The following is a 26,845-nucleotide window of genomic DNA, read 5'->3' as shown; positions in this document are numbered from 1 at the left end:
TCCCCTTCCTCTCTCAAATAGCTCCACTCTTACTTGTGTGGTTCTTTTTAATGTGTTTCTGTGCTTGTGTGGGTGTGTGAGAAAGATGAGGGGAGGCATGTGTGGACAGCAGAGAACAACTCTGAGCATCAGTCTTACTTAGTAAGCTGCCTATCTCTTTAGAGACAAAGTGTCTCATTGGACTGGAGCTCATGAATCAGGCTGGACTGACAAGCCAGTGAGGCTTAGGGATCCCCCTGTCTCAGTCTCCTTAGCACTGGGACTATAGGCCCATACCATCACCTTGCATTTTTACATGGATTTTAGAGGTCTGATATATCTCCCCATCCCCTACTTTTGTGGGTTTTTTAATCTGTTTCTTCATAGTTTCAGTGTAAGGACATTGTACTCCAGCAATACTGAAAGACATGGACCCATATGCCAGGAGCTTTGTGTAGATTTTTCCTCTTCTGTCTATAATATATTCTTTCTTCTTTCTCACTATGTAATCTAAAGTATATTACTCTTGAGAGTGCACTAGGCAATGCCTTATGCATTAACTACCTTACTTCCTACTTTGCCTAGGACTACAAGGGCTCTAGATCCAGAACTTTCCATGCTAAACCCAAAGTCAAAGTGGGATGAACTGATCACCCTAATCCACATCACACTGTCAATAAATAACTCCTTGTTAATTAAGAGTATTTGCAAGCCAGGCACACACCTTTAATCCCATCACTAGGGATTAAAGACAGGCAGATCTCTGTGCATTTGAGGCCAGCCTGGTCTACAAAGTGAGTTCCAGGCAGCCAAGGCTATGACTCAGAGAAACCCTGACTCAAAAAAAAATAAACAAATAAACAAAAATGAGAAACAAAAAGAGAGTATTTGCTAATATATGAATATATATATATATATATATATATATATATATATATATATATATATATATTTGTCTTCTCTGTTACACTGTATACTTTTCAAGGTCAGCAATAATGTGCTCATCTTAAATCCCTGACAGATGCAAGCCAGCACATAGTACAGAGTCAGTGACTATTGATTGAATGAGTCTGAATGACAAGATGGGAGTAGACAGGGGACAGAATTCTGTTCTGGCTGTTCATATTTTCCTAGATAGGTAACACCGAGGTTTTTAGGTGAGAATAGGGAATGTTGAAAGGGTGTTGGATGCTTGAGAAAATTTTCAAAGTAGTTTGAGTGAGTGAATTCATTAGAGGAAGCACTGATTGCATCATTCATTCAGTAATCAGTGAATGGATTGATATCAGTACTTAAGCTTACTAAATTTTAATTAAAATTTTTGTTTACATGACCTTTTTTTTTTTATAATGTATGCTGTATTGTAACGGGTCTTTTTTGGACTGCCAGCTCCCGAATAATGACACAGAGACCTGTTATTAATTATGAAAGCTTGGCCTTAGCTTAGGCTTGTTCCCACTAGCTCTTAAAACTTAAACATAAATTTAAATTAAAATTATATTAATCTGCTACATGGCTCATTACCTCTCCTCAGTACTATACATCTGACTTCCTCTGCATCTAGCTGATGAATCTCCCATGCCTATGATTCCTTCCCAGAGTTTCCATCTCTCCTTGGAAGTCCTGCCTATCCTCTCCTGCCTACCTATTGGCTGTTCAGCTCTTTTATTAAACCAATCAGAAGAAGCCTTAGGCAGGTGAGGTAAAACAGAGACACATCTTCACACAGTGTACAAAAAGATTATCCCAACACTTTATTCCTGGTAGGACTTTACCTATTTATCTATAAATTTGTATAATTTCTTCTAATACATACACATGTACAGTGATTTTATGTATGCATTGTTGATCATCACCAGTAGCATAACTTAGAGTGTGCCTGTGTTTAGCTTGTTTTAGAAATGTACTGTCCAAGAGCTGAAGTAATGGTGTAGTTGTTAAGAGCATTTGCTTCCCAGAACCTATGCCATCTAGCCAATCACTTGTAACTCCACTTCCAGGGAATCTGATGCCTCTGACCTAGAAGACACTTGCCTCATGTGTGTACTTGGACACAGACACAGACACACATGCACACACAGACACAGACACATACATACACACACAGACACATACATGCACACACACACACACACACATGCACACACAGACACACACACACACAGAGTTAAAAATAAAATACTTTTAAAAAGAAGTATACTGTCCAATTTTATTTCTAACTGAAAATACCTTTTACAGTTGTAACTCGGCTATCATCATATTGTATCTTGTCTCAAATTTTCCCAATATCTTGACTTTTCTCCTTTTCCATTTTAAGTAGTCAACAAGTACCCCAGTTCCATCTGCCTGGTTGCTGAGTAACAGGGTCAGTCTGTTGTCTCAGTAACACGCTCAGTCTGTTGTCTCAGTAACACGGTCAGTCTGTTGTCCCAGTAACACAGTCAGTCTGTTGTCCCAGTAACACGCTCAGTCTGTTGTCTCAGTAACACAGTCAGTCTGTTGTCTCAGTAACACAGTCAGTCTGTTGTCTCAGTAACACAGTCAGTCTGTTGTCTCAGTAACGCGGTCAGTCTGTTGTCCCAGTAACGCGGTCAGTCTGTTGTCTCAGTAACGCGGTCAGTCTGTTGTCCCAGTAACGCGGTCAGTCTGTTGTCCCAGTAACGCACTCAGTCTGTTGTCCCAGTAACACAGTCAGTCTGTTGTCTCAGTAACACAGTCAGTCTGTTGTCTCAGTAACGCGGTCAGTCTGTTGTCCCAGTAACACGCTCAGTCTGTTGTCCCAGTAATGCAGTCAGTCTGTTGTCTCAGTAACACAGTCAGTCTGTTGTCCCAGTAACGCGGTCAGTCTGTTGTCCCAGTAACACGCTCAGTCTGTTGTCCCAGTAATGCAGTCAGTCTGTTGTCTCAGTAACACAGTCAGTCTGTTGTCCCAGTAACGCAGTCAGTCTGTTGTCCCAGTAACGCGGTCAGTCTGTTGTCTCAGTAACATGCTCAGTCTGTTGTCCCAGTAACGCACTCAGTCTGTTGTCCTCTCCTGACCCACCGCTGTAGTGATACCTTTGTCACCTCGCCTGTTCTTTCAGCCCTGGGCTCTTGCGGCTGCTGGCTCTCATGTCATCAGATCAATACTCCAACCCATAATACCCCTTTGCTCAGAGTAGGTTCATGCTGCAGAGTAAAATCTAAAATTATAGCCCGGTTTTAATAATATCGTGGCCTGTGTTAGCCCTCTGCTTCTGTTTTCATTCCTCTTCCTGCTCTTCAGCCACATCAAGGTTGTCATCCTCCCCGGGCTGAACTCTGCTGTGTGTGTGTGCAGTGCCATCAGCTACTGGGAATGCCTTTGTCAGCCTGGCAATGGCTGGCGCCCATCCATGAGGCTCTTCAAAGGTCAGCTCTTTGAGGAAAGCACACCTGACCTCTCTGGTGCTATGTATTTCCACAGCACTACACTCCTGCATGCCCCATCTCACTTTCATTATTTTGATATCTTTGCACTGTCCGTCAATAAAAAAATATACCAGCTGCTGTTTTTACCTTGTGATACATTGCCATTTTTTTTTAATGAAAACACTCATTCTCTCAAATGTCAAGGCTAACAAAAAGATAACACAATGTAGTTTAGTCTTTCTGTGGTCATTATTTCTTAAGCTAATGATCTAGTACTAGACGGAGGGAATATTTCAAGAAACTGGCTTCCCAGTGTTAAATGTAGATATTTACAAAATATGTCTCCACATATTAGCAATGTTTGGCCAGATATTTTAACTTTTAGTCCTTGCTTAGTTGAGTTCTACTTTTAGACTCTGGCTTTATGATGGATTGTGCATCCTGTTGTACAAACACTTGTAAATGTAGCTAATCATTCTGGGACTTAGAAAACTCTTTCATACCTTTACTTGATTTAATTTATCCAATGCTCTGAAGGTGGATATTATACTCACTTTAAGAAAAGTGAGTCATTCTTAGGTAGAGATAATTTAATTTACTTGTCTTAACACTGCTCAAAGACATGGCCAGTTTTGGATTCCCTTTTCCTAAATCTCTGCTCTTTATAAGGGATGCCACAAGGCAGGATAAATAAGAGAGGGCAAAGGATTTTATTGTTTTCACATATGTAACTGAATAGATGTAAACCTTCCAAAATCCTTTTCTTATTTTTTTTACTCTGAAAAAATGTGTAATATAATAAAATTTATCATCTTAACCATTTTTTCAAAGATTTACCTATTTTATGAATGCTCTATCTGCACATATGACTTTACATCAGAAGAGGGCATCAGATCCCGCTATAGGTGGTTTGAGCCACCATGTGAGTGCTGGGAATAGAACTCATGACCTCTGGAAGAACAGCCAGTGCTCTTAACTGCTGAGCCATCTCTCCAGCACCATCTTAACTATTTTTAAGCATACAGTTCAGTGGCATTGAGTATGTTGACACTGTTGAGCAAGATGTGGTTATCCATCCCCAGAACTTGTATAATCTTTCTAAATTGTAGCTCTGTGCCCCAGTTCCCCTCTAGCTTCTTCCTCTGCTGACAATCTCCATCTTGCTGTCTGCTTCTATGCTTCTTAGCAAGTCTGGGTGACTAAGAGGATATTCTGCAGCATTTGTCCATGGGCCTGGCTCATTTCACCTAGCATAGTCTTCAGAGATCATCCCTGGTGCTATGTTAAGAGTTTCTTACATTTTCAAGAAGCTAGTGTTTTAGATATACTTGTCTCACATTTATCTGTCATCTTTAATGGACATACGGATAGTTCCCCCTTCCTAATTATTTCAAGTATCACTGCTGTGAATATGCACACAAATATCTGGTTGAGGCTTTATTCAGTACTCCAGGCATTGTCTCCTTAGGGTTTTAATATAATAACGTCTCTTTAGTTTTAAAAATTAGAGTCAAGGATAATTTGTTTTAAAAATTGGGGCTATGTTCATACGCTCATGTAGATAACTTTAGCTCTGTGAATTCACCCTAAGAAAGTTCTCGCAGTAGTGTGTTTAAGAGTTTTAACAAATTCCCTATGAGTTCTAGGATAATTGAAACACAGGAGACCTACCACCTAAAAAAAGAATCCCGGAGAAATTAACTACTAATGTAATAGACTATCAGGCAGCTGTTAATCATAGCATTGAGGGCCACTTAATGACAATGGGAAGTATTTATTGTCTAATGTTGAATCAAAACCCTAAGTGTCAGCCAAGTTTTATTTACAAGTAGTTGACTATTAGTCATACATATATGACTTACCTCATCTCTGTGTCGTGAAATTGAGTTATTTTTTTTCTTCTTTACACACAATTTTGTGCATTTTTTCTTCTTTTGGTGTTCATGAATCTTGGTCAAAATCTTCCTCAAATCCTAGTACAATACTGATAGGAGAAGCTAGAAGGAACTTAAGAGAAAGTTACACTGGAAACCAGAGAACTGAATTAACTATTTCGTCTAGGAAAAGGTGAAATCAGATTAAAATCCTGCAACTAATACGGTAACGCTGTAATATGGTCCACTGAGCCTAGACTTCAACATTTCATATGTAGAATAAATTCTGGAATAAAACTTGTGATTACCTACCTCAATCACTGTCCTGCCCTTCCATTACCCACCTTCCATCTGCAAGTTGTCAATCTATCTTTCTGAATTTTAGGGTTTAGATAACCCAGATTAAGGTTGTTTCTAGAAGCTTTGACTCCAGAAACATTGAAAAGTAGCATAAAATCAACCTTTTTCTAGACATGCCTACATTATGCCTTCTTCTACAGTAGCCGACCCAGTGAAACAGGTATCATTTGCTAGATGACCAAGGCTAGACATCTCATTAGGAAATTCTAGCACATAAAACATTTGATTATTACATTGTGTTTCATTTGAAGTAAATTGTACATTAATAAAGTAGAAGTATAAACATCAGAACAAATATCTTAACATGTTATCTACATCTGAAGTATTGCTTGTTTCTAGATAATTTTATGACTTTGTCTCGTTTGATTGATCTCCTGAGAAGATGTGGGAAACTTGAGGATGTTCCGAGATTTTTTTCAATGGCTGAGAAACATAACTCCAGAACAAAATTGGAGCCAGGATTTCAGTACTGTAAAGGATTACATTTTTGGTAAATTATTGGCAGATAAATCCTACTTTATAATGATTTTTCTCCCTTTATTGTGCAGAAAATAGAAAAGGCTTTTCTTCATGTTTAAAAATAAATCTGCAATTTAAAATGTTTTAATAGATTTATTTATGAAGCATATTATGATCTAGTATAAAATTTGTAATCAGTGATTGAAATGTTTTTTCAATCATTCAATAAGGTATACTGGAGAACCAAATGATGCCCTTCGACATTTTAATAAAGCTCGAAAAGATAGTGATTGGGGCCAAAATGCACTTTATAATATGATAGAAATCTGCTTGAATCCGGATAACGAAACTATTGGAGGTGAAGTGTTTGAAAACCTTGATGGAGACCTGGGGTGAGTAGCAATTGACACATTTCCTTTGGTACAGTTTTTAAAGCATTTGTTGGGGATAATGAGCAGAAAAGCCAAAGAAAATCACCTTTGAGCATGATGTTGAGGAAAAGGCAGATTGAATATGTGTATTATACATGTATTGACTAAAAGAATAATTCTCCAACTCAGTGTGTAGTTTGAATGAGTGTACCTCCCATAGGCTCATGTATTTCAATATTTAGTCCCCAATGGGTAGAACTTTTTGGGAAGGAGTAAGAGGTGTAGCCTTATTGGAGGAGGTGTGTCATTGAGGGTGGGCTTTGAGGTCTCAAAAGACTTGGGAGATTCCCAGTGCTCTCTCTGGCTTCTGTTTGTGAATCAATGTGTGAGCTTTCAGCTTTCCTTTGCTGTGCTACCATGGACTCTTAACAACACTCTGATTTAGTCAAATTAGACAATTTATTTTATAAGTTGCTCTGATCATGGTGTTTTATTACAACAATAAAAAAGTAAAACAATTAGGCATGAAATACCTTCCATTTCCTAAATCATAATAGATGGATTACAAAGGCATTCCCCTAATTACTCTGTCAAAAATAAAATAAATTACAGAAATTGACAACCATAATAAACATAGTCTACATAATAATAGTACTGACTGGCATTGGGGAGATGTCTCAGTGTTAAAGTGTTTGCTGTACAAGTATGAGGACCTGAGTTCAAATCCCCAGACCCCACATAAATGCTCAGTGGGTTTGGTGGCTGGCCTGTATTTCAGTCACTCCCTAGTCAGAGGCAGAGGATCTGCAGAGGAAGCTGGCTGACTAGATTGGCTGTATAGGCAAACTCTGGGCTCTGTTGAGACACCCTACCTTAATAAATATAGTAGAGAGTGATTGAAGAGCATTCCTGATGTCAACCTCAGGCTTCCTCGTGAACAACATGCAACATGTACACATACACACATGCACACCATACACACACTGCAAAATCAAAACAAAGCAGATCATACTTCCTATGTAACACATGGTAGCTTTATGCCAACCCTATGCTCTGTTCTTTCTATGCATTATCTCACTGATATCCTGCAGCAGCATTGTGAAACAAGCTCAGAATCCCTTATCTGAGGCAATGACCAGAAAAGATAGAACAAGGCTCAGGCTGAGTGCTAGCCCACCCCCACAGCTCTGCAGTGCAGTGTTCACCCTGGATTGCTACTGGAGCATGGTGGCATCCCCTCAAGCTGTGTCTGTTGTTCCTCTCTCAGAAGGAGTGGGGATGGTTAAAGGTATAAAGGGCGTGTAACAGGTCGTGGCTGCCTTTCATTGGCATGTAATCCATTTTGACTGCAAGACCATATCTGAGGCCGTTCAATTGCCCACACTAGAGATGGTGACCTGAAAGGAAGCTGATGTTCAGGGCTGCCGAAGGACATAGAGTCATGCAGTGCGTAGCTGTCAGGGGAAGGTGCATGGAGGAATGGAGGGGTGTTAGAGCAAGAAAGGACAAATCTCAAGATTGGGTTAGAGAGATCAGTGAAACTTAAAAGTAGAGAAATGGCCTGTTTGTTTTAGGAAAGTTAAGATAATAAATATACTGTTCTAGACCTGTGGGTACCCAAGTGCAGACCCTCAATTAAACAGCTGAAATACAAACTAGAACTCAGAAGAGGAGTTGCTAGTGCTCATACAGATTTAAGGGACACCTCAACGGTGGTAGCTGTGTGAAGGGCCCTTTTGTAAGTTGTTATCTGAAGCCACAGGAAACAGATTTGGGGTGCTAAGGCCAGCAGTCTCAAGGTCAAAAATGGAAACCAAATCATACAGCTGTGGAAGCCCGAGGCTAGGAACTGCAGAAAAGATAGCAAGAGCAGGAAGTGTTCTCAGTAATACTGAAATCACTAGGGCCTGTGCCGGAGAGATGACCCAGCAGTTCAGAGCATGTATTGCCCTTCCAGAGGACCTGAGTTTGGTTCTTAGCACCCATGTGGCTTGGCTCACAACTACCTATAACTCCAACTCCATGGGGCATCTGTTGCCTCTGGCCTGTACTTATATGCACAGACACACAGACACAAACACAGACACAGACACACACACACACACACACACACACACACTGCACACCACACATACATTAAAAGAAATAGTTCTTTAAAACTTTAAGGTTAAGGAAAGGTGAGTGGTTTTACTGATGCAGGAGTGTGTGTGTGTGTGTGTGTGTGTGTGTGTAGGGAATTTGCTAACAAATATTTGAATTGTTACTGTGCCTGAAATTTGCTACCTTGTATCACGTAAAATTTCCTTCCCAGGAGTCTGATAGATAACAAGGTAAAGAAAAGAGAGATTTTATATGTTTGATAGACTTAGACTCAGATGGAAATTATACCATTTGTGATCTTTGAGAAAGTGTTCTGCTTCCTGAGTCTCCATTTCCCCAAATAGATACATTCAGCATGTACTGAATGAGCATGTACTGAAGGAATATGTACTGATTGAACGTGTGCTGAAGGAACATGTGCTGAATGAAATCATGTGGCATTTGACCCTTTTCCTACCTTTTCTCCTCTCTTGTTCCTTCTGAGTATATACTACATGTAGAACACGCCATTGGACAATATTATGATTCTACCTAGAACTTTTCTTTTCTTTTTTGTGGAGCTAGCGACTGACCCCAGGACCTCAGCTATACTAGCCTAGGAAGATTCTGTGTTTATTCCAATTATATATCACCTAAAATTAACATGTTTACCCTATATAGATATTGTCTAATTTTCATTCTAGAGTGATTCAGGGTTTAATGGTGTTTCACTAAGGGCATATTAATTTTGGTTAAAATTCATTTATACTTCATCTATTGGTATTAGAAGAAAATGAAATGAATGGTCTTCACCAAGAATTCTTTAAATGAATGATAAAGAGGAGCCAGTGCCCTGAATTCTAATATCAGTCGATTTGAAGTCATGAGTAACAGACATTTGTGATTTATTCTTTGTGTCCACAGCAGTTCGACTGAGAAGCAGGAATCTGTGCAGTTAGCTGTGAGGACGGCGGAGAAGCTGCTGAAAGAACTGAAGCCTCAGACGATCCAGGGCCGCTTGCAGCTCCGCATTCTGGAGAACTGCTGCCTGATGGCCACCAAACAGAAGTCCAGCGTGGAGCAGGCGCTGAACACCTTCACTGAAATAGCAGCCTCTGAGGTCAGTGGCTTGCCTTCCCGGCTTTGTCTACCTTTGCGTGGTAAGACAACATGCTGTTTGGGTAGCTGATGATCTTCTGAACCTGGCCTAATAGCACACTTAATAAGGTTTAGATATGTGCTTTTGTATAATCTTACATTGTGTACCATCGTTATTTTGTGTTAGTCTCTGGGGAAACATGGAATTAATTCCACAGAAAGGAAATTCTTCATGAGAGCAAAGGATAATTCTAAAGAGAAGAATTTGTGTTCTGGAGGATTTTCATGCTGTAGCTCTGGCTGAGTCTAAGTTACTAAGTGAAAATGAATCTTGCCTGGCTGGTTCACCTTCTCACTTGGGTGTACTTGGAATTTCTCCAGCTGAAGTACTAAATGGGATCAGTACTGACAAGGTGTAATTCGGTTATGCAAATAACCATTTTTCTTTAGCAACACTGAAATGACCTCCTGGCATATTTCTGATTGTGGTTATTTCCTTCTTCTTTTCCTGCTCCACTCAAATCTAGTCTCTGACACTCTCTGAGTATTTGGTTAGGCCTTTCTCTTCCCATGCACAATACTACTAAGGAAGGGATAGTCACAGTTAGGAATACCTACTTCTAACCACCATCACTGATCTCTTTTCTCTTCTGCCACTGAAAATTCACGGTTATACTGAAAACTCACAGCTGTGTGCCTCTCAGAGGATATCAAAAGTTTTTCTATTTGGTTTGGCTTAGAGGTCACAGTGGTAAACAGGCTACCAAAACCCTCTTACTGTGGCCCCATTGCCCACTTTCTAGGACTCCGAGGAAGAATAAAATGTCATGGATTTGTGTAGACTTGCTTTAGATGGCAACTTCATTTTTACTCTAAACCACCACGAGATCAAACAGCAAGTTCACCTCAGCCTCAGCACCACACAGAGCAGAGCCCTTCTGCAAATTCTAAGATGATGTTCTCAAAAGTATTGCCCCATGCCCTGCGGGATGGAATAGGGAACAAAGACAGATAAGCTGTCTTAGTTAGAGTTTCTATTGCCGTGAAAGGACACCATGACCATGGCAACTTTTAATAAGGAAAACATTTAGTTGGGGCTGGCTTATAGTTTTGGAGGTTTAGTTCATTTTGGTCATGGCAGAAAACATGGCAACATGCAGGCAGACATGGTGCTGGAGAGGTAGCTGAGAGTTCTATATCTGGATTGGCAGGTAGCAGGAAGAAAGTGAGACACCAGGCCTGGCTTCAGCATCTGAAACATCAAAGCCCACCCCCAAGTGACACACTTCTTTCCCTATGAGCCTATGGCGGCCATTTTTATTCAGACCACCACATATGCCTCTTAGGATTGCTTCAATTTCCTTCTTTGAGTGACAATGTGATATTGTTAATGTCAGGCCTGGCTCAAAACCCAGGAAAAGACATTTGTGAACATTCCCTTAAATAAAGTGCTGATGGTCATGATTATTTTAGAATGATTATCTAAGTCTATTACATAAACTAAGTTAGGTTTTCAGCTCTAGAAACATGCTGATTTGTGTAGATTTTCTCATGAAAAAATAAATTACAAAAATGAAAATAGTCCAAAAAACTCCTATAATGTGATGTTAAATGTCTCACTCAATAAAGGAGAGCCATCCTTTGTTAACATAAGGGCATCAGTGAAGGCAAAGTAAGTAACAAGGGTTTTTTAGTTGGCTTCTGTATTATAGCTCAGATCATAGTTTTGGAAGGTATAACACTCATATATTGTGTAGACTTTATAAGACCTAAAGTACAGCCTAATTTTCAGAACATGACTCTTGAGAGGCTGTTATGATTATTGTTCCCATTTTAAAGATGAGCAGTCTGACTTCAAGGTCAGCAGTATATTCACTGTGTCATCTTGCATACTTTTTATAAAGAAATATAGATTCAATCAATATGTTGTTTCTGTGATGTGTTTTTTAAAAGACAAGAAAAGAACAGGCTTCCCCGCATTGGCATTCTGTAACAGATGGATGTCAGCTACTGAAAAATGGAAAATGGAATGTTCATGCAAATCTAAAAGACTTTTTAAAGGTACAATTTGCAGTTGGGTGTCACAGCCACCAACTGCTGTGAGGTGGTATCCTATCACACCGTAATGAGTTTATATTGAGTAAATCCATCATCCCTACTGTAAAGTTTAAAAGAAAGAAAAGCCGGATGGCATTGCAGCTCTTTCGTAGTGAGACTAAGCAAGGTTTTCTGTGGAGATGAGATTGTGTGGTTTTTAGCATGCTTGTCTATGCTACCCAGGTACTGCCTGCAAATCTGTTTGCTAACTAGATCAGCCAAGAGATGATGATGGGTGAACTAAAATTCAGCAACACGGTGTTTGTGTTGCATTTTTTCATTTAACTCATAGACAATATATTCAGTACAATGAATATTCATTAAGCAGCCAGTAAGTATTTGGCATAGTGGAAATCATAAGAATAAATAACGTATCCTTCTTGTTTTCAAATTTCTCATAATGTTCAGAAAAAAAAAATGAGCTCAGTGTACTGGATATAATGGTTATCTGAATCAAAGAAAATGCTTTCTCTTCTCCTCCGTAGTTGCCAATGAAAGTACATAGGTCGTGGGTTAAGGAGAGTCGGGAGACTCTTGTAAGAAGCTGTGGTTCCAGAAAGAGCTGTGATTCAAGATCTAAGGCAGTTTGCATTTTTATAGGTAGAGGTGGGGAAAGTGTCTTCTGAGTGAAGGGAAAATATAAACAAAGGCGAGAAACATGGCGTCTAATCAAAACACTGTGTCTCAAAGGAATGTGACAGGAAGTCATGGAGGAAGAGGAGCCTGGTGCACTAGCCCATGCTGCACTCTCCCACGTGCTTTCATGGGCCCACCTGAACCATGTGTAGAGATTATGTTGGCACTCTATAGGCCACAGCTGAGTTTTGTCCTATGTGGTGGCTGAGAGTAAAGGAATTGTGCTTCATAAGTTGGACCAGGGAAGTGCTAGGTCCACAGCTACAGTCATAAGAAGGCCTGATTCAGGTCTAGTGCTGAGATTCGAACTCGGTTTTCTGTTTCAGAAAGTCTAGTTTATGGAGATTGGGGGCATGGCTCTATTGGTAAAGTGTTTGCCAATCAAGCACGGGCTCAGATTCCCTAATACCCACATAAAGAGTCAGAAGTAGAAGTGCCCCTGTACTCCTGGTGCTTGGGAGTCTGAGGCAGGCAGATCCCTGGAGTTACTGACTAGACAGCCATAGCCAAATCATTGAGCCCCATGTTCAGTTTGTGACCCTGACTCAGAAAATGAGATTTGGAAAGTGACTGAGAAAGATACCTGGCATCGGGACATGTACACACACACACACACACACACACACACACACACACACACACACACACACTTCACATAGCAATGATGAAGCAGTGAAGAGCTGATCCATTCTAATCAGACTGAAGGCTATAAAATGAAAGACTTCTTTTAAATCTGTACTGCATGGACATTTTTGTTCATGTGAATGGATGCAGGACTCTTCTTAGGTTGTTTAGGACCAGTTGACAAATACATGATAGGCCACCATTATCTGCCATCCTCTGTCCATCTAAGATGAGTAGGGTAAGGTTTCATAATTTATAACAGTCTCTTCAAAAACAACTACATTTTAAAAATAAAATTAGAGGTTGGGTGTGTTGGCACACACCTTTAATCCCAACTCTAGGGAGGCAGAGGCAGGTGGATCTCTGTGAGTTGGAGGCCAGCCTGGTCTACATAGTGAGTTTCAGGACAGCCAGGGCTATGGAGAGAGACTTTGTCTGAAAAAACAAAGACAAATAAACAAAAATAATAAGAAAGAAAAGAAAATTAGAGCCAAGAAAGTACTGTATCCCTCCTGTTTCCATCAGGCCCTAATACATTCCCCTTCTCTCTTCTGACTTCAACCAAGATCAACCTTGGGCATAAACAGATGATCATTTCATGATCCTTTTTGGATATTTGCTATTAGTTGCCCAAATGCAGTCTTACAGACAGCCTTTGATACAGCCACAACATTGCAATTTCATATCACATCTCAGCTCTCCTAACTTTAAACTGGGCCCTCCTCCTGAAAGTATCATAATCCTTCTGCTGAGCTCAGTCAGGGATTTGCACCCTGTTGCTTATGTCCATTTTCTGGGTAGATTCTATGGGCCCCTGTTGTATGCCAGTTCCTATTAGCCTCTCGGCTTTACAGAAAACTGACATTTTGGGACTTTAACTCTATCTAAATGAACATTGTGCTTTTCAGACGCTATCTAGAGACTGCAGGCTCTACATCTAGAAGTCTACTTCAAACCATGAGTATTCCATGGACTGGGCAAATGATTTAGGGCACACCTTATTTATGGCATTTCATTGGCTAGAGTTTACTGGGAAAAGGGTTTTATTGTTATTTTTGTTAATAAAAGAGGCGAAATAGCAGAAAGATCCACCATTTGGAGGTAAAAAGAACCAAGGAGGCAAAACTTTAACTCTCGGGATCATTACAGTGAAGTCAGATTTCATTCTTTCTATTTCTGTACAAAACCACATCCGCCAATCAGTCCCATTAGACATGAAGCTGCACTTGCTGCTGGGACTGGGCTTCAGCATCTGCATAGTTTGTTGGTTCATTTGGGCCACATGTTCACTAATTCCTCATAGGGGATTGCTTGGGATTCCCCGCCGTGTTAAACAGTGATGGTCACTTTCCCTGCACACAGCCAGACAGAGGCACAGGTGACTTCTTAGCTGGTGTTTGCTGCTTCCCATGCAGTGCATCTTGTGGTCTAAAGTTCAGTTTTCTTACAGAAGGATCATATCCCAGCTCTCTTGGGAATGGCAACAGCTTATATGATCTTGAAGCAGACGCCAAAAGCCAGAAACCAGCTGAAGCGGATTGCAAAAATGACTTGGAATCCTATTGAAGCCGAGGACCTGGAGAAGAGCTGGCTGCTGCTTGCTGATATTTATATTCAGTCAGCAAAATATGACATGGCAGAAGAATTACTAAAACGCTGCCTGTGCCATAACCGTGTAGGTGACTGAGAACCAACCAGTTAACTGTGTTGCGTAGATGTCCTGTAGTAGAGCAATGGGTCAGTTTCTGATGTTTCCCCAGTGTGCCTTGAACCTTAAATCTTTATTCTTACTGTAATCAGGAAATGAACATTATGATAAGGTAATGGGAAGATAGATTTATGCAGCTTCAAGTTTCAGCTGGTAATGCCCTACTTACAAGAAGTACTTTTGGAATGTCAAGCATTTGCCATGATTACCCATCTCATCCCAGAACTAATGAAAATTGCAGAGTATTAATTGTGGCCATCTGTCCCTCCCTTTAAGAAGTGTTTTTGATGAACTTACTGCAGCTGCATGTCATTTCCACATTATTAGAACCCACTATGCATAATCTGGAGAGAGGCTTCCAATTCAATTTAATGCAAGTTCTTTAGGTATAAAATGGAAGATCTTCACGTCTGTACACTGTAAGCCCTTTTTGCTTGCATTTTGTTGTACAGACATAAAGAAGATGTCTTATTATGAACATTTTTTAAAGTTCAGATATGAATTAGTACTTGCTGAGAAATAATTGTATTTGACTTTGAAAGTTGAGGCTGTTTATATTCACAGACTCACACCAATTAGCTAAAAGTGTTAATCACAGTAAATCTGTTTTTTATTCTCTATAAGCAAATTAGACTATAAGATGGCTCATTTGCTTTTTAAAGAGAACTTATAATTACCTAGTAGTATTAAGATAATTTCTTAGGAATTAAAAGCCTACAATGTACCAGTCCTTTATCAATGGGTAGACTGCCTTAAATGACTAGTTTCATCAAATTTCACTTAAATTGACCTTGAAAACAAAATACTTGTTCATCTTTAAAAGTCTAAACTACTGTGTAGTTGAATACTATATGCCTGGACTGAGATTAAGCAACATTGACTAGAAATTAAGTCTTTGACACAGATAGATCCCATCTGTTGTCAACACTGACCAGACAGCAACACCTTGTGTGATTAAACTTGATTGGTCCTTCGGAACATTCAGCCCTGTTGGTTTAGCATGTCTATTTCAAAGCATGAGGCTCAGGAATCAAAGCTTAGGAACCTTGAGTTATATAATTTTAAAATGAAAATCACTGATATTTGGACCAAGAAAGCATAAGACAGCACTAGAGCATCTTGCCATTGCAGATGGCAGGAAAGCTATCAAAGACAGTGAGAGTCATGCCAGGCGCTCGGGAGCCACACTGAAGACAGGCCAGCAGCCAGCGTTGGGACACCAAGTACCCAAGGGAACGAGAACTGCAATAGATTAAAACACATCCAATATGTTAAACCCATGACTGCTTAAAAAGACAAGAGGAGAAATAGAATCAGTCAACACTGCAGTATGCGAATAGACTGGCTTCTTCTGTCAGACGATAGGGAAGAATAATTCAGCACATGTCCTGGGGTTTCTGTATAAACTGCGCTGTTAAGTAGTCAGTCTTCGGTAAGGCATCTTGATGTAGAGATTTTTTTTCCCAAGAAATAACTAAGCAATAAGTATCACTGTTTTTTCAACATTGATGAGTTTATGAATGGACAGACTATTACAAAAAGGGGGAAAATCAAACATCCTGTGCTTTGTCATTGGAAGAAGAAAATGTCCGTGACAGAGATGGTGCTGGGATGAGACAGAACACACAGTAATTAAGATAAATACAACAATGTACTATATTTTCAATCAAGTGAAATGAAAAAAGGTAATACTGAAACATTAAGACTGTCTGCTGAGCTCTAGGACATCTGAGTGGTAAGGGGGGCTTTCCCAGGTTCATATTTGATCTGTGTTTTAACGGGAAATGGTTTTAGTGAAAATATGATGAAATGTCTTAGAATAGGGGGAAATGTTATAGCAAATTCTGTTAGCATAAAAAGGAAATATTCAGACTGAGCCTCTAAAACAGCAGTTCTCAACCTGTGGGTTATGACCCCTTTGAGGGCCACATATCAGATATGCTGCATATCAGATATTTACATTATGATTGATATCAGTAGCAAAATTACAGTTATGAAGTAGCAATGAAATAATTTTATAGTTGGGGGTCACCACAGCATGAGGAACTGTATTAAAGGGTTGCAGCATTAGGAAGGTTGAGAACCACTGTAAAAGGCAGGAATTATTAGTGATATCGGACTATATTATAGAAATGCTACAAAGATGCAGTCAACTAAACCTGTATGGAGATAAATGCTACTGTAAATATTCTTTATGCTACTTTTGGTTAAGATAAAAGAGACAGAAGAGAATTCTCTAGATCAAAACAGATGAGCTATTTCAAACCACTCACAATCTGGGACATGGTTTGGATTCTCCATCTAACAAACTTTTTAAAACTTAAATTATGTTTCAACAATTTGAAATATGACTAGTGTCTGAATATATGGGTGATTTAGAAGTTAGTACATTCTGTGTGCCGTGAGTTTGGGTGGTATTTAAGGAGGTCTTTATCTTTTAGAGAAGCATCCTAGCATTTATATGGTTGAAATTATATAGTATCTGAGGATGTTTTTCTTGGTTATATGGAAGTGTCAGTGTGGAGAAGGAGCTGAGTTAGTAGTTAACTTTTGAAGGAAAGTTATATACCCATATTAAGTCCATATATGTGTTTAAATTATTCACAATAAACTGGGTGCTTGTATATGAGTAAAATCCGCATACCATTATATGTATTTCTATAAAAAGAAATTCTGCTTCTGAAAGGTCTGCACTGGGTCTTCATATCAGTTATTCACTGTGTCCTGTACATACTTTGGTGATGTATTCAAGTTTCAAAACCATCCCTTTATACACCATTTAGATGGGTTATTATGACTGGTGTGCATATACATCCCATAAAATTTTATTTGTATTGAGATTAATCTGTTCATGTCTTCCATTTTCCCCTCAGTCTTGTTGCAAAGCTTATGAATATATGGGATACATTATGGAGAAAGAGCAAGCATATACAGATGCGGCCTTCAACTACGAGATGGCATGGAAACATAGTAACCAGACAAATCCAGCAGTGGGTGAGTTCAGCAAACTGGGCCCAGGGTGTTCACAAGAAATGGTATATCATTTGTAAATCTTCTTTGAAATTCATTTTTAGGACAATATATATATATATATATATAAAACCAAATTCTATTGTCAATGTTTTATTTTCATGAGGAGTTATTACCTATAAATAGTTAAGTATAATTTCCTGAAGTTCCAGCTTGTCTTCGGTCACTTTCATCTAGACTAATCGTGCCTTTTTTTTCTCTCTCTCTCTTCACTCTACTATTTGGAAGATGGTAATGTGGTGGACAAAAAGTGTCCCATTGTCAAATAAATTATACACATTACATTACATCTTTTTACTGTTGATCTTCTAAAGCCTTTTAACATTCAAGTACAGTGTGGGGGTGTTTATAAAGGGCTACATATCTCTGAGCATCTAGAATATCATTAGTTGTGTCTGTAGACTCTTGCTTGAAGAATGTTAGTCCATAGTGTCTGAGCAGTCGGGTGATATCAGTAGTGCACTCAATGGCTAACCTCACTGGCAATGGGGGTCCTTCCACTGAGCTGAATCTGATTCACTGAAGCAGTGCAGATCTGTCCTGTGATGCAATCTGGCTCCCTTCCCTCTCACAGAGGATGACCCTTCCATGGGAACTTCCTCCTGAGGTGACCCTTAGGTACTTTCTATTCTTCCTGAGAAGATTGTCATCTTTTCCGTGTTTGACATGGTCCCTCGAAACCTCGAAACCCCTAAGTAGACTTTACCTACTCTCCCCTAAAACATTGGTGGGATTTTTATAGTTGAGAGAGAGGGAGGGAGGGAGAGAGAGAGAGAGAGAGAGAGAGAGAGAGAGAGAGAGAGAGAGAGAGAGAGAGAAAGGGAGAAAGAGTTTCTATGGCCACAAAGCATGAAAATTTATTTTATTTGCTATGTGCCTTCTGATCTGTGTTACTGCATGTGAATGTGTTTCTACATATGGTTTGGCTCATTCTAAGTATAAGGGCATTGATATTTGCATTAGATTAGGTGACTTCAAGTTATTAACTTAGCCTAAGATGGCACCAGTCTTTAACAGCTGTGTTACAATGTTTGACTTGCAGTCAGACAATCCTCCTTACACTCAATGCCATCTGTTTAACTTGGCCCTGACTTGTGTTTCTTTAGGATCTGTTAAATTACTGGATTGGATAAAGTGCAGGAACTAATGATTGTTTAGAAATTTTCATCCCCTGGTATTATACATCATAGGAGATAGAGTCACCTTGTAATGTGGAAATTACTTTAATACCCATAAAATATAAATAATTTTGATAATTTATTCCTCCAGAGTAAGATGTTTCCAATTTATTTATATACTCTGTTCCTTGGAAAGCTTCAGAAAACACAGAGACTCCAACTCCCCAGCTTTTTCCTTACATTATTGTAGTTTATACATGACCTTGGTGCCCCTCCCAGTGTTCCATCCATGGGCAGTCCTCTGACACTTTCAATTACTGAGTTTCTCCTTTGAGATTGTCACTATATCCACTACTCCAATCTGACTGGCCAAATTAACAGTGCATTTCCCTTTCACTTGTCAAAAAACCCTTGAAGTTACATACTGTTTCCATCAAATTCAGAACCAGGTGCTGTCACTGCAAATGGCACTAAAATGGACATGCCAGTCATGTATTTAGAACCCACATGGAGTATAGATAGTTGGATACCTTGTATAAATGTGCACAAGAACACATTGAAAATGAAGTACCATTTTAAACTAGAAGAACACTAAGAACGGAGATCCAGTGAGGGGAGGATCCACTCACACCTGCGCTGGACTGCTGGTTCACTCTCTTTCTCCTGCTTGCCCTATAATTGAGTGTGTACACTTTTGAGAGATGTAGTGTGCCTGTACTGCACATATTCCTTGTGCTTCCTAGCCCTTTATTTCCTTTCTCATTTTGTTTTTGTTCAAGATAACCTTATTGACTTCTAACATTGAAGTTAGGATTTTAGTCATATAGAGTTTGTTTTCCGGGAAAATTGCTATTATTTCTGTGGTACTCCAAAGTTTTTAAAAACATTTCATAATAAGATTACTATTTAATCATTAAGGTTGTGCTAAGAAGGACGAGAGAGATGTCTCAGCAGTTAGGAACACTGGCTGCACTTCCAGAGGTTCCAGGCTTTATCCCCAGCACCCACATGATGCCTCACATGTTCCAGGGGATCTGACTTCCTCTCTGGCCTCCATTGGAACCAGACATACAAGTGGTGCACATCACCTATAGACATAAAAAAATATATGATTTTACTGCTATGAGAGGTTAAGAATTGTTTCCCTAACAGTTAAGTAAACTGAAAAACTAAAAACTCAGGCAATGTGCCTATGAGTCCAAAGTTAGTCAACATCCATCTAGTCAGTGTTCTGTTGCTGTGAAGAGACAGCATGACCACAACAACTCTTATAAAGGAAAACATTTAATTGGGTGGCTTCCAGTTTCAGAAGTTTAGTCCAGTATCATCATGGCAGGACATGGCAGCGTGCAGGCAGACATGGTGCTGGAGAAGGACCTGAGCATTCTACATCTTGCAGGCAGCAGGAAGTGAAATGTCTCACTGGGCGTAGCTTGAGTATATTTGAGACATCAAAGCCCTCACAGTGACACACTTCCTCCAACAAGAACACACTACTCCAACAAAGCCATACCTCCTAATAGTGCCACTCCCTTTAGGGGACCATTTTCTTTTAAACCACTATAGTCAGCAAACCAGAAGCCTACACTTCCACACTTAAAAGTTTTATATGGGAAAACCCAGCCCATGTGGGCAAGACTAATCTCTGGACAGGGTGCCCTGAGAGGAATAAGAGGAAAAGAAGCAGAGAGCAAGTAAGCAAAGATGCATTTGTTTTCTCTCTGTGTTCTTGGGTATGGATGTGATATGACCAGCATATGACCAGCTGTGAGTTCTACCTTGCTTTCCTTGAACTGATGGACTATAACTGAACTGTAAGCCACATAAACCCTTTCTTCTCTTAAGTTGCTTTAGTCATGGTATTTTATCACAGCAACAGATATGAAGCAACAACACAGTTCAGTCATTAGAGCTCATGAGCAAAGTTTTCATTTTCCCATTTCTGTTTGTAAGATGTAAAATTAAATGTCGATAATTATCCATTATTTTATATTAATTATATTTCATGAAGTAGCCAAATGTTAAATAGCTATCCTATTTTTAGCTTTCTCTTCTTTAAGTTTTCATTAGTTCTTTGAGCAGTAATTTTTGACTATATTCACCCCTGCTCCAACTTCTCCCAGGTCTACCTCCTTTCCCTAGCCACCAAACTTCTTTGTGTTCTCTCTCTCTCTCTCTCTCTCTCTCTCTCTCTCTCTCTCTCTCTCTCTCTCTCTCTCTCTCTCTCTCTCTCTCTCTCTCTCACCTATCAAGTCTAATTTGTGCTGCCCACATATTCATAATGTGTAGCCTTCCACTGAAGTGTGTCAACCTACCAATGGCAACACTCTTAAAGAAAATTTGTAGCTAGAGTTTTCCTGCCTGGCCCACAGTCAGGACAAATCTCTCTCACCTGCCAGTCCCACAGCTGCTCAGACCCGACCAAGTAAACACAGAGACTTATATTGGTTACAAACTGTATGGCCGTGGCAGGCTTCTTGCTAACTGTTCTTACAGCTTAAATTAATCCATTTCCATAAATCTATACCTTGCCACATGGCTCGTGGCTTACCAGCATCTTCACATGCTGTTTGTCATGGTGGCGCCTGGCAGTGTCTCTCTGACTCAGCCTTCCACTTCCCAGCTTTATTCTCCTCCTTGTCCCGCCTACACTTCCTGCCTAGCCAATGGCCAATCAGTGTTTTATTTATTGACTAATTAGCAACACATTTGCCATACAGAGCATCCCACAGCAAAAACTGACTCTCTCTCTCCTAGCAGCTATCAGTTGCTAATGATTCCTCATTAATGTTGGGATTTGTGTCCACCTTTCCCACCATCTTGCGATTTGGTCCGGCTTGAGCTTCCATAGGGTTTCTGTATGCTATCATAACCACTGTGAGTTCATATGTACAGTGGCTCTGTTGTATACAGAGGACACTTGTTTCCTTGTATTTGTCACCTAGGTTTTTTTCTTTTGGAGTTACTAGCCAATGAGGTCTCATAGACACCTAAATATTACAGGATATTGATGTCATTGTTTTTCTCTGCTGAGTAGTATTCCATTGTGTATATGTACCACATTTTATTTATCCATTCTTCAGTTGAAGGGCATCTAGGTTGTTTCCAGGTTTTGGCTATTACAAACAATGCTGATATGAACATAGCCGAGCAAGTACTCTTGTCGTATGATTGAGCATTCCTTGGGTATATGCCCAAGAGTGGTATAGCTGGATCTTAGGGGAGATTGATTCCCAATTTTCTAAGAAAGCACCATATTGATTTCCAAAGTGGTTGTACAAGCTTGCATTCCCACCAGCAGTGGAAGAGAGTTCCCCTAGCTCCACATCCTCTCCAGCATAAGGTGTCTTCAGTGTTTTTGATCTTAGCCATTCTGACAGGCGTAAGGTGGTATCTCAGAGTTGTTTTGATTTGCATTTCCCTGATAATTAGGGATGTTGAGCAATTCCTTAAATGTCTTTCAGCCATTTGAGTTTCCTCTGTTGAGAATTCTCTGTTTAGTTCTATAGCCCATTTCTTAATTGGACTGTTGGGCATTTTAATGTCTAATTTCTTGAGTTCCTTATATATTCTGGATATCAGTCCTCTGTCAAATGTGGGATTGGTAAAGACCTTTTCCCATTCTGTAGGCTGTCGCTTTGCCTTGTTGACTGTATCCTTTGCTCTACAAAAGCTTCTCAGTTTCAAGAGGTCCCATTGATTGATTGTGCTCTCAGTGTCTGTGCTACTGGTGTTATATTTAGGAAGTGATCTCCTATGCCAATGTGTTCAAGACTACTTCCTACTTTCTCTGCTAGCAGGTTCAGAGTAGCTGGATTTATGTTGAGGTCTTTGATCCACTTGGACTTAAGTTTTGTGCACGGTGATAGATATGGATCTATTTGCAGCCTTCTATACGTTGATATCCAGTTATGCCAGCACCATTTGTTGAAGATGCTTTCTTTTTTTCCATTGTACACTTTTGGCTTCTTTGTCAAAAATTGTATGTTCATAGGTGTGTGGATTAATGTCAGGGTCTTCAATTCGATTCCATTGGTCCACATGTCGGTAATAAGATTATTCTTTAGTTTGATTGTGGTGGCTTTTTTATACCTTTTCTCAAAAGCCATTGAATTGTCTCCTTAAAATGGGTGAGTCTTATTGCATGCAATTTATACCTCAATAAAGTTGGAACACCCCTTGGCAATACTGCTTTCTTTCTCATTTTTAAAAATAGGAGCCAAAAAGAATAGCAAGATGCTATTTTTACCCAGATGTGAAGCCTGTGAGGTAAAATAATGACTTTCCAGCAAGACATATCTATTGATGTAATAGTGGCACAATGTCATGGGAGTAACCACCATTTTCTAATTGGATTTAATTCCTGTTCCATAAGATGAAACCCATACTTGGCACCATGGTTGGGCCAAGAATCTGTGGTTAACATGTCATAGGCCCTAAAGGACAACCTATTAGAATTATTTTGCTAAATGGACAGAGTATTAAACTGACTCCTAATGAATGACTTATTGCTCTCCCCATAGATTAATGCACCTCTGAACTCTCATCAGATAAGTTTCTACTTGCAGTAGATGGTGATTAACACACAAACTCACAAATGACCAAGGTGCAGATAATAAGAGCATGGGAATGCTCAGCTCCAAATGGGGCATCTGTGCTGCACCCTCTCCTCCCAAGACTTGGGGATCATTGTGAAAGAGGAAGTGGAAAGATTGTAATCTTAGTTTTCTTGTTCTTGGAATAGTCTTGTAGGAGAGCAATAATCATTGTGAGTGTCTTAAAACTTCCGATTGACAACACTAGAAGAGTGGCATTTCTGTATGCATGATTGTGACAAGACTTGCTGTTCATTAATTAGACATCTGATGACTAATCTACCACCTGTGCTGCTCTCTGATTTACTTTCTTCTAAGCAAGGACCCTGAAGTGGTTTGGTTTCCTATGTGTCTTACCACTGATCTTAAGATATGCAGTCATCCCACCTCCACCCCAACCTGAAGAGAAAGTGTTTTTGATTCCCAGGCTAGGTCAGCTTAGGCCTTATCCTTTCATTTCAAACACCCCAACATCCTCTTCCTGTGGTTTAGGTTCCTGCTATGGCTTTCTTGGATTGGGTCTTGACTTGGATCTTTCTCTCATGGAATTTATCTCTGTTTAAAATTATTTATTTACTCATGCAATTGCTTAAATAAGGTACTTCCTCTCCTAATAGAAAGTTGACTACAGGAATCAGTTTCCCTAATAAGTAGTAAGTGAACCTATACTGTATAAATCAGTGGGTATGTTGTGTTTTACTGCCTTGTGATGAGTTTTTACTGTAACCTGAAGTCAATGAGACCTTTTTAGTAAGTTAAAGAAACCACACTGTGGAATGTCTCTCCCAACAGGTGTTCACTGCAGTTTTTTTTTCCAACTTTGTTCTTTTCTGCTTGCTCTTCTTAATTTCACTGTGCTTTATAATAGCATGTCACTTTTCTCTGTGCTAGTTTGGCCAATAGCCTCCCTTAGGGCTTCCCTAATAAGTCAACAACAGAGGAAGAAAAAAACACATACCACTGTATCACTTTTTTTTTGTCTTAACAGGATACAAATTGGCATTTAATTACTTAAAAGCAAAACGATATGTGGATGCAATTGACATATGTCACCAGGTAAATGCTTAAATTACAATTTCTTTAAATAGTACAGGGGGAGGCTGGAGAGGTGGCTCAGCTCTTCAAGGCTAAGGCTCATAACTCAAAGAACAGATGGACAATTTTCTTTTACTCTCAAAATGCCATTGAATAGAAAGAAAGAGAAGATGCAGTCCTGTAGCTAGTTTATTAATTAAATTGTGGAGAAATTATCAGTGTTCAGTTCAAAATTTAGAAAATAAATTTATTTAAAAGAAGGATGTGTTTATAATTGGAGGTCCAATAGTAAAGTGTTTGTGTCAATTTAAAGACATAGGCTAGCAGGGAAAACATGTTAAACAAAACCCAGTTTGGAAGGATTTGAAGGCCTGCAGAGATGACTGAGCAGTTATGAACACTTGCTGCTCATGCAGAGGACCAGAGCTTGGTTGCCAGCATTATGTGCTGCTCTCAACCATCTCTAACTCCAGTTCCAGGGGCTCCACCATCCTTTTCTGGCCTCTGCAGGTACCAGGCACACATTTGAAAATAGTATTGGTTTCCCAGGTCATTATTTTAAGCGGAACTTTTTGTGAATTTATTCTAATCTATTTATTAGAGAATTTTGATTTATAAATTACATATAAAAATATTCCTTAGTTTAGAAAATACTTCTGCATTTCATTCCATTAAAATCCCACAATTAAAATAACATATTTAAGCTCTTCCCAGGTTTAGAATTTCCACAGCTCCTTTGTACCTGCCGTGTCCCAGTGGTCCTCCATGCAAGGCGGCAGTTCAGAGTAAAGTCCTTACAGTTTTCTTATGTCCCTTACATCAGATAGTTATGGTCCATCATTGTAGTAGTAAACATCTGGCTAGGGGATGCTGTAGACTGCCGACTCCTATAAGGCAGTGTTTCTCACTAAGGTATCTGTGGACACCACAGTAAGGCCATGCTTTAGAATCTCACTAAGGGTAAAAGTGGACACTAAAGCCAGGCTGTGCATTAGAATCACTTGTGGAGTTCTATCTTTTTAAATGAATAGCTCCTCACTCTTAGACATAGTATTCCTGGGAATCTGAATGTTCCAAAATCAGTCCAGGAAAATCTGATGTATGCTCCCTGCTAATATCACTCTCCCAGGGATTATTAGACATCACAAGTAGCTAAGTTACAGAAGTATTATAAGTTGCCCTCTAAATCATCTGTTTAGGAAGTGTGTATGGGATGTTTCCATATGTGGTTCCATGTTCTGATGCTCTTATTTGCTCATCTGTAAGTCACCACTTTACAGCTATGATTACCTTTGCAAACTGTTACAGTTACAGTGTTAATACGGTGGACTCTTGGCCGAAATGCCCATTTATAGTAAGAGTCAAAGTTCCCTCATTCTCAACAATTCATTACAAGTTATTTTGACTTTCTTTCCCCAGGTTCTTGAAGCACATCCAGCTTACCCCAAAATCAGAAAGGATATTCTTGATAAGGCCCGTGCATCATTAAGACCTTGAAAATGATTGTGTTTGTTATTTCTTTAAACTGTTGAGCAGGAGATGGCAGGGTCCAACAGCCTTTGCAGTACCCACAGCTTCAGCTGACAGTGTCACAGAAGCATGTCTCCTCTTCTCCAGCAGAGGATGCTGCTGTCCATGGACAAACACTGTGTCTGTGGTGTTTGCTGGTGGAGAGGCTGGTGAGAGCTGGCCTTGCTCTCTTCCATTAGGCGCAAATGAGGTAGTTCTGTGATAAAGGCTAGTTCATGTCTACAGAGAATATTTTTGTTAAAGTCTACGTGATATATCTTTTCTAAAGAGTATAGATTTTCAACAATCCTATTTAAAGTCTCCAGTTACCTGTTAAATTTTTTATTATAGTTTGTGATATGATCTCATATAATTTATGAAAAAAGAATAAGTATTTTAAATGGATATTTTAATAAAGATTTTGTGAATATCCGGTTGACGTTTTTCTCAGAACTCTAAAGATATGTTGTTTTGTAAAAATAAAGGCAATCTCACCGGGTACTCTGCAGTGTGACGTAAGAATATTGAAGGAATGGCATTTCTTAGAAAACCCTTTCCTGGGACACTATAAAAGTGGGGTTTGCCTCCTTTGTTCTGTTCGTACTTCCTACTCTCGAAGCTCGTGTAATCTTAGATGACGATCTTCTGAAACCTGTCTAAAAGGGTAAGCCCTTACAGCAGTTTTTAAGCAGAAGCCACAGAAGTGAGTCTAATGTCCCTCATATATCCCAGACACTGGCCTGGTGAGGAAAGCTGAAAACTACTTTCGGTCCTTAGAGACTCACAGAGCGAGCACAGACCGGGAGGGCAGCTGCCCGGGCGATAGCTCTCTTCCATAGGCAGCCTCAGCTTTTTACCCCAAACACCCTAATCTTAACCAGCT

General features: G+C 39.6%; 1 protein-coding gene across 5 annotated transcripts in view; it reads left to right on the top strand.

Moving 5' to 3' along the window:
* Positions 1-26,392, top strand: part of Ttc21b (tetratricopeptide repeat domain 21B) — a 76,515-nt gene extending 50,123 nt beyond the window's left edge. For 3 of the 5 annotated variants that reach the window (XM_059260589.1, XM_059260586.1, XM_059260588.1), the window contains 7 exons: positions 5,943-6,093; positions 6,293-6,454; positions 9,437-9,632; positions 14,418-14,642; positions 17,549-17,669; positions 24,407-24,474; positions 25,873-26,392. In XM_059260589.1, the coding sequence (XP_059116572.1) occupies positions 5,943-6,093; positions 6,293-6,454; positions 9,437-9,632; positions 14,418-14,642; positions 17,549-17,669; positions 24,407-24,474; positions 25,873-25,950 (1,001 nt within the window). In that variant the 3' untranslated portion in view covers positions 25,951-26,392. Of the gene's footprint in view, positions 1-5,942; positions 6,094-6,292; positions 6,455-9,436; positions 9,633-14,417; positions 14,705-17,548; positions 17,670-24,406; positions 24,475-25,872 lie in introns of those variants that run through there. The other 2 variants (XM_059260587.1, XR_009378796.1) reach the window with 2 other exon arrangements.
* Positions 26,393-26,845: the final 453 nt, after the last annotated feature.

Source organism: Peromyscus eremicus, chromosome 4, assembly GCF_949786415.1.
Source record: "Peromyscus eremicus chromosome 4, PerEre_H2_v1, whole genome shotgun sequence".
Classification (NCBI taxonomy): Eukaryota; Metazoa; Chordata; class Mammalia; order Rodentia; family Cricetidae; genus Peromyscus; species Peromyscus eremicus.
This window is presented reverse-complemented; position numbering and strand designations above follow the sequence as displayed.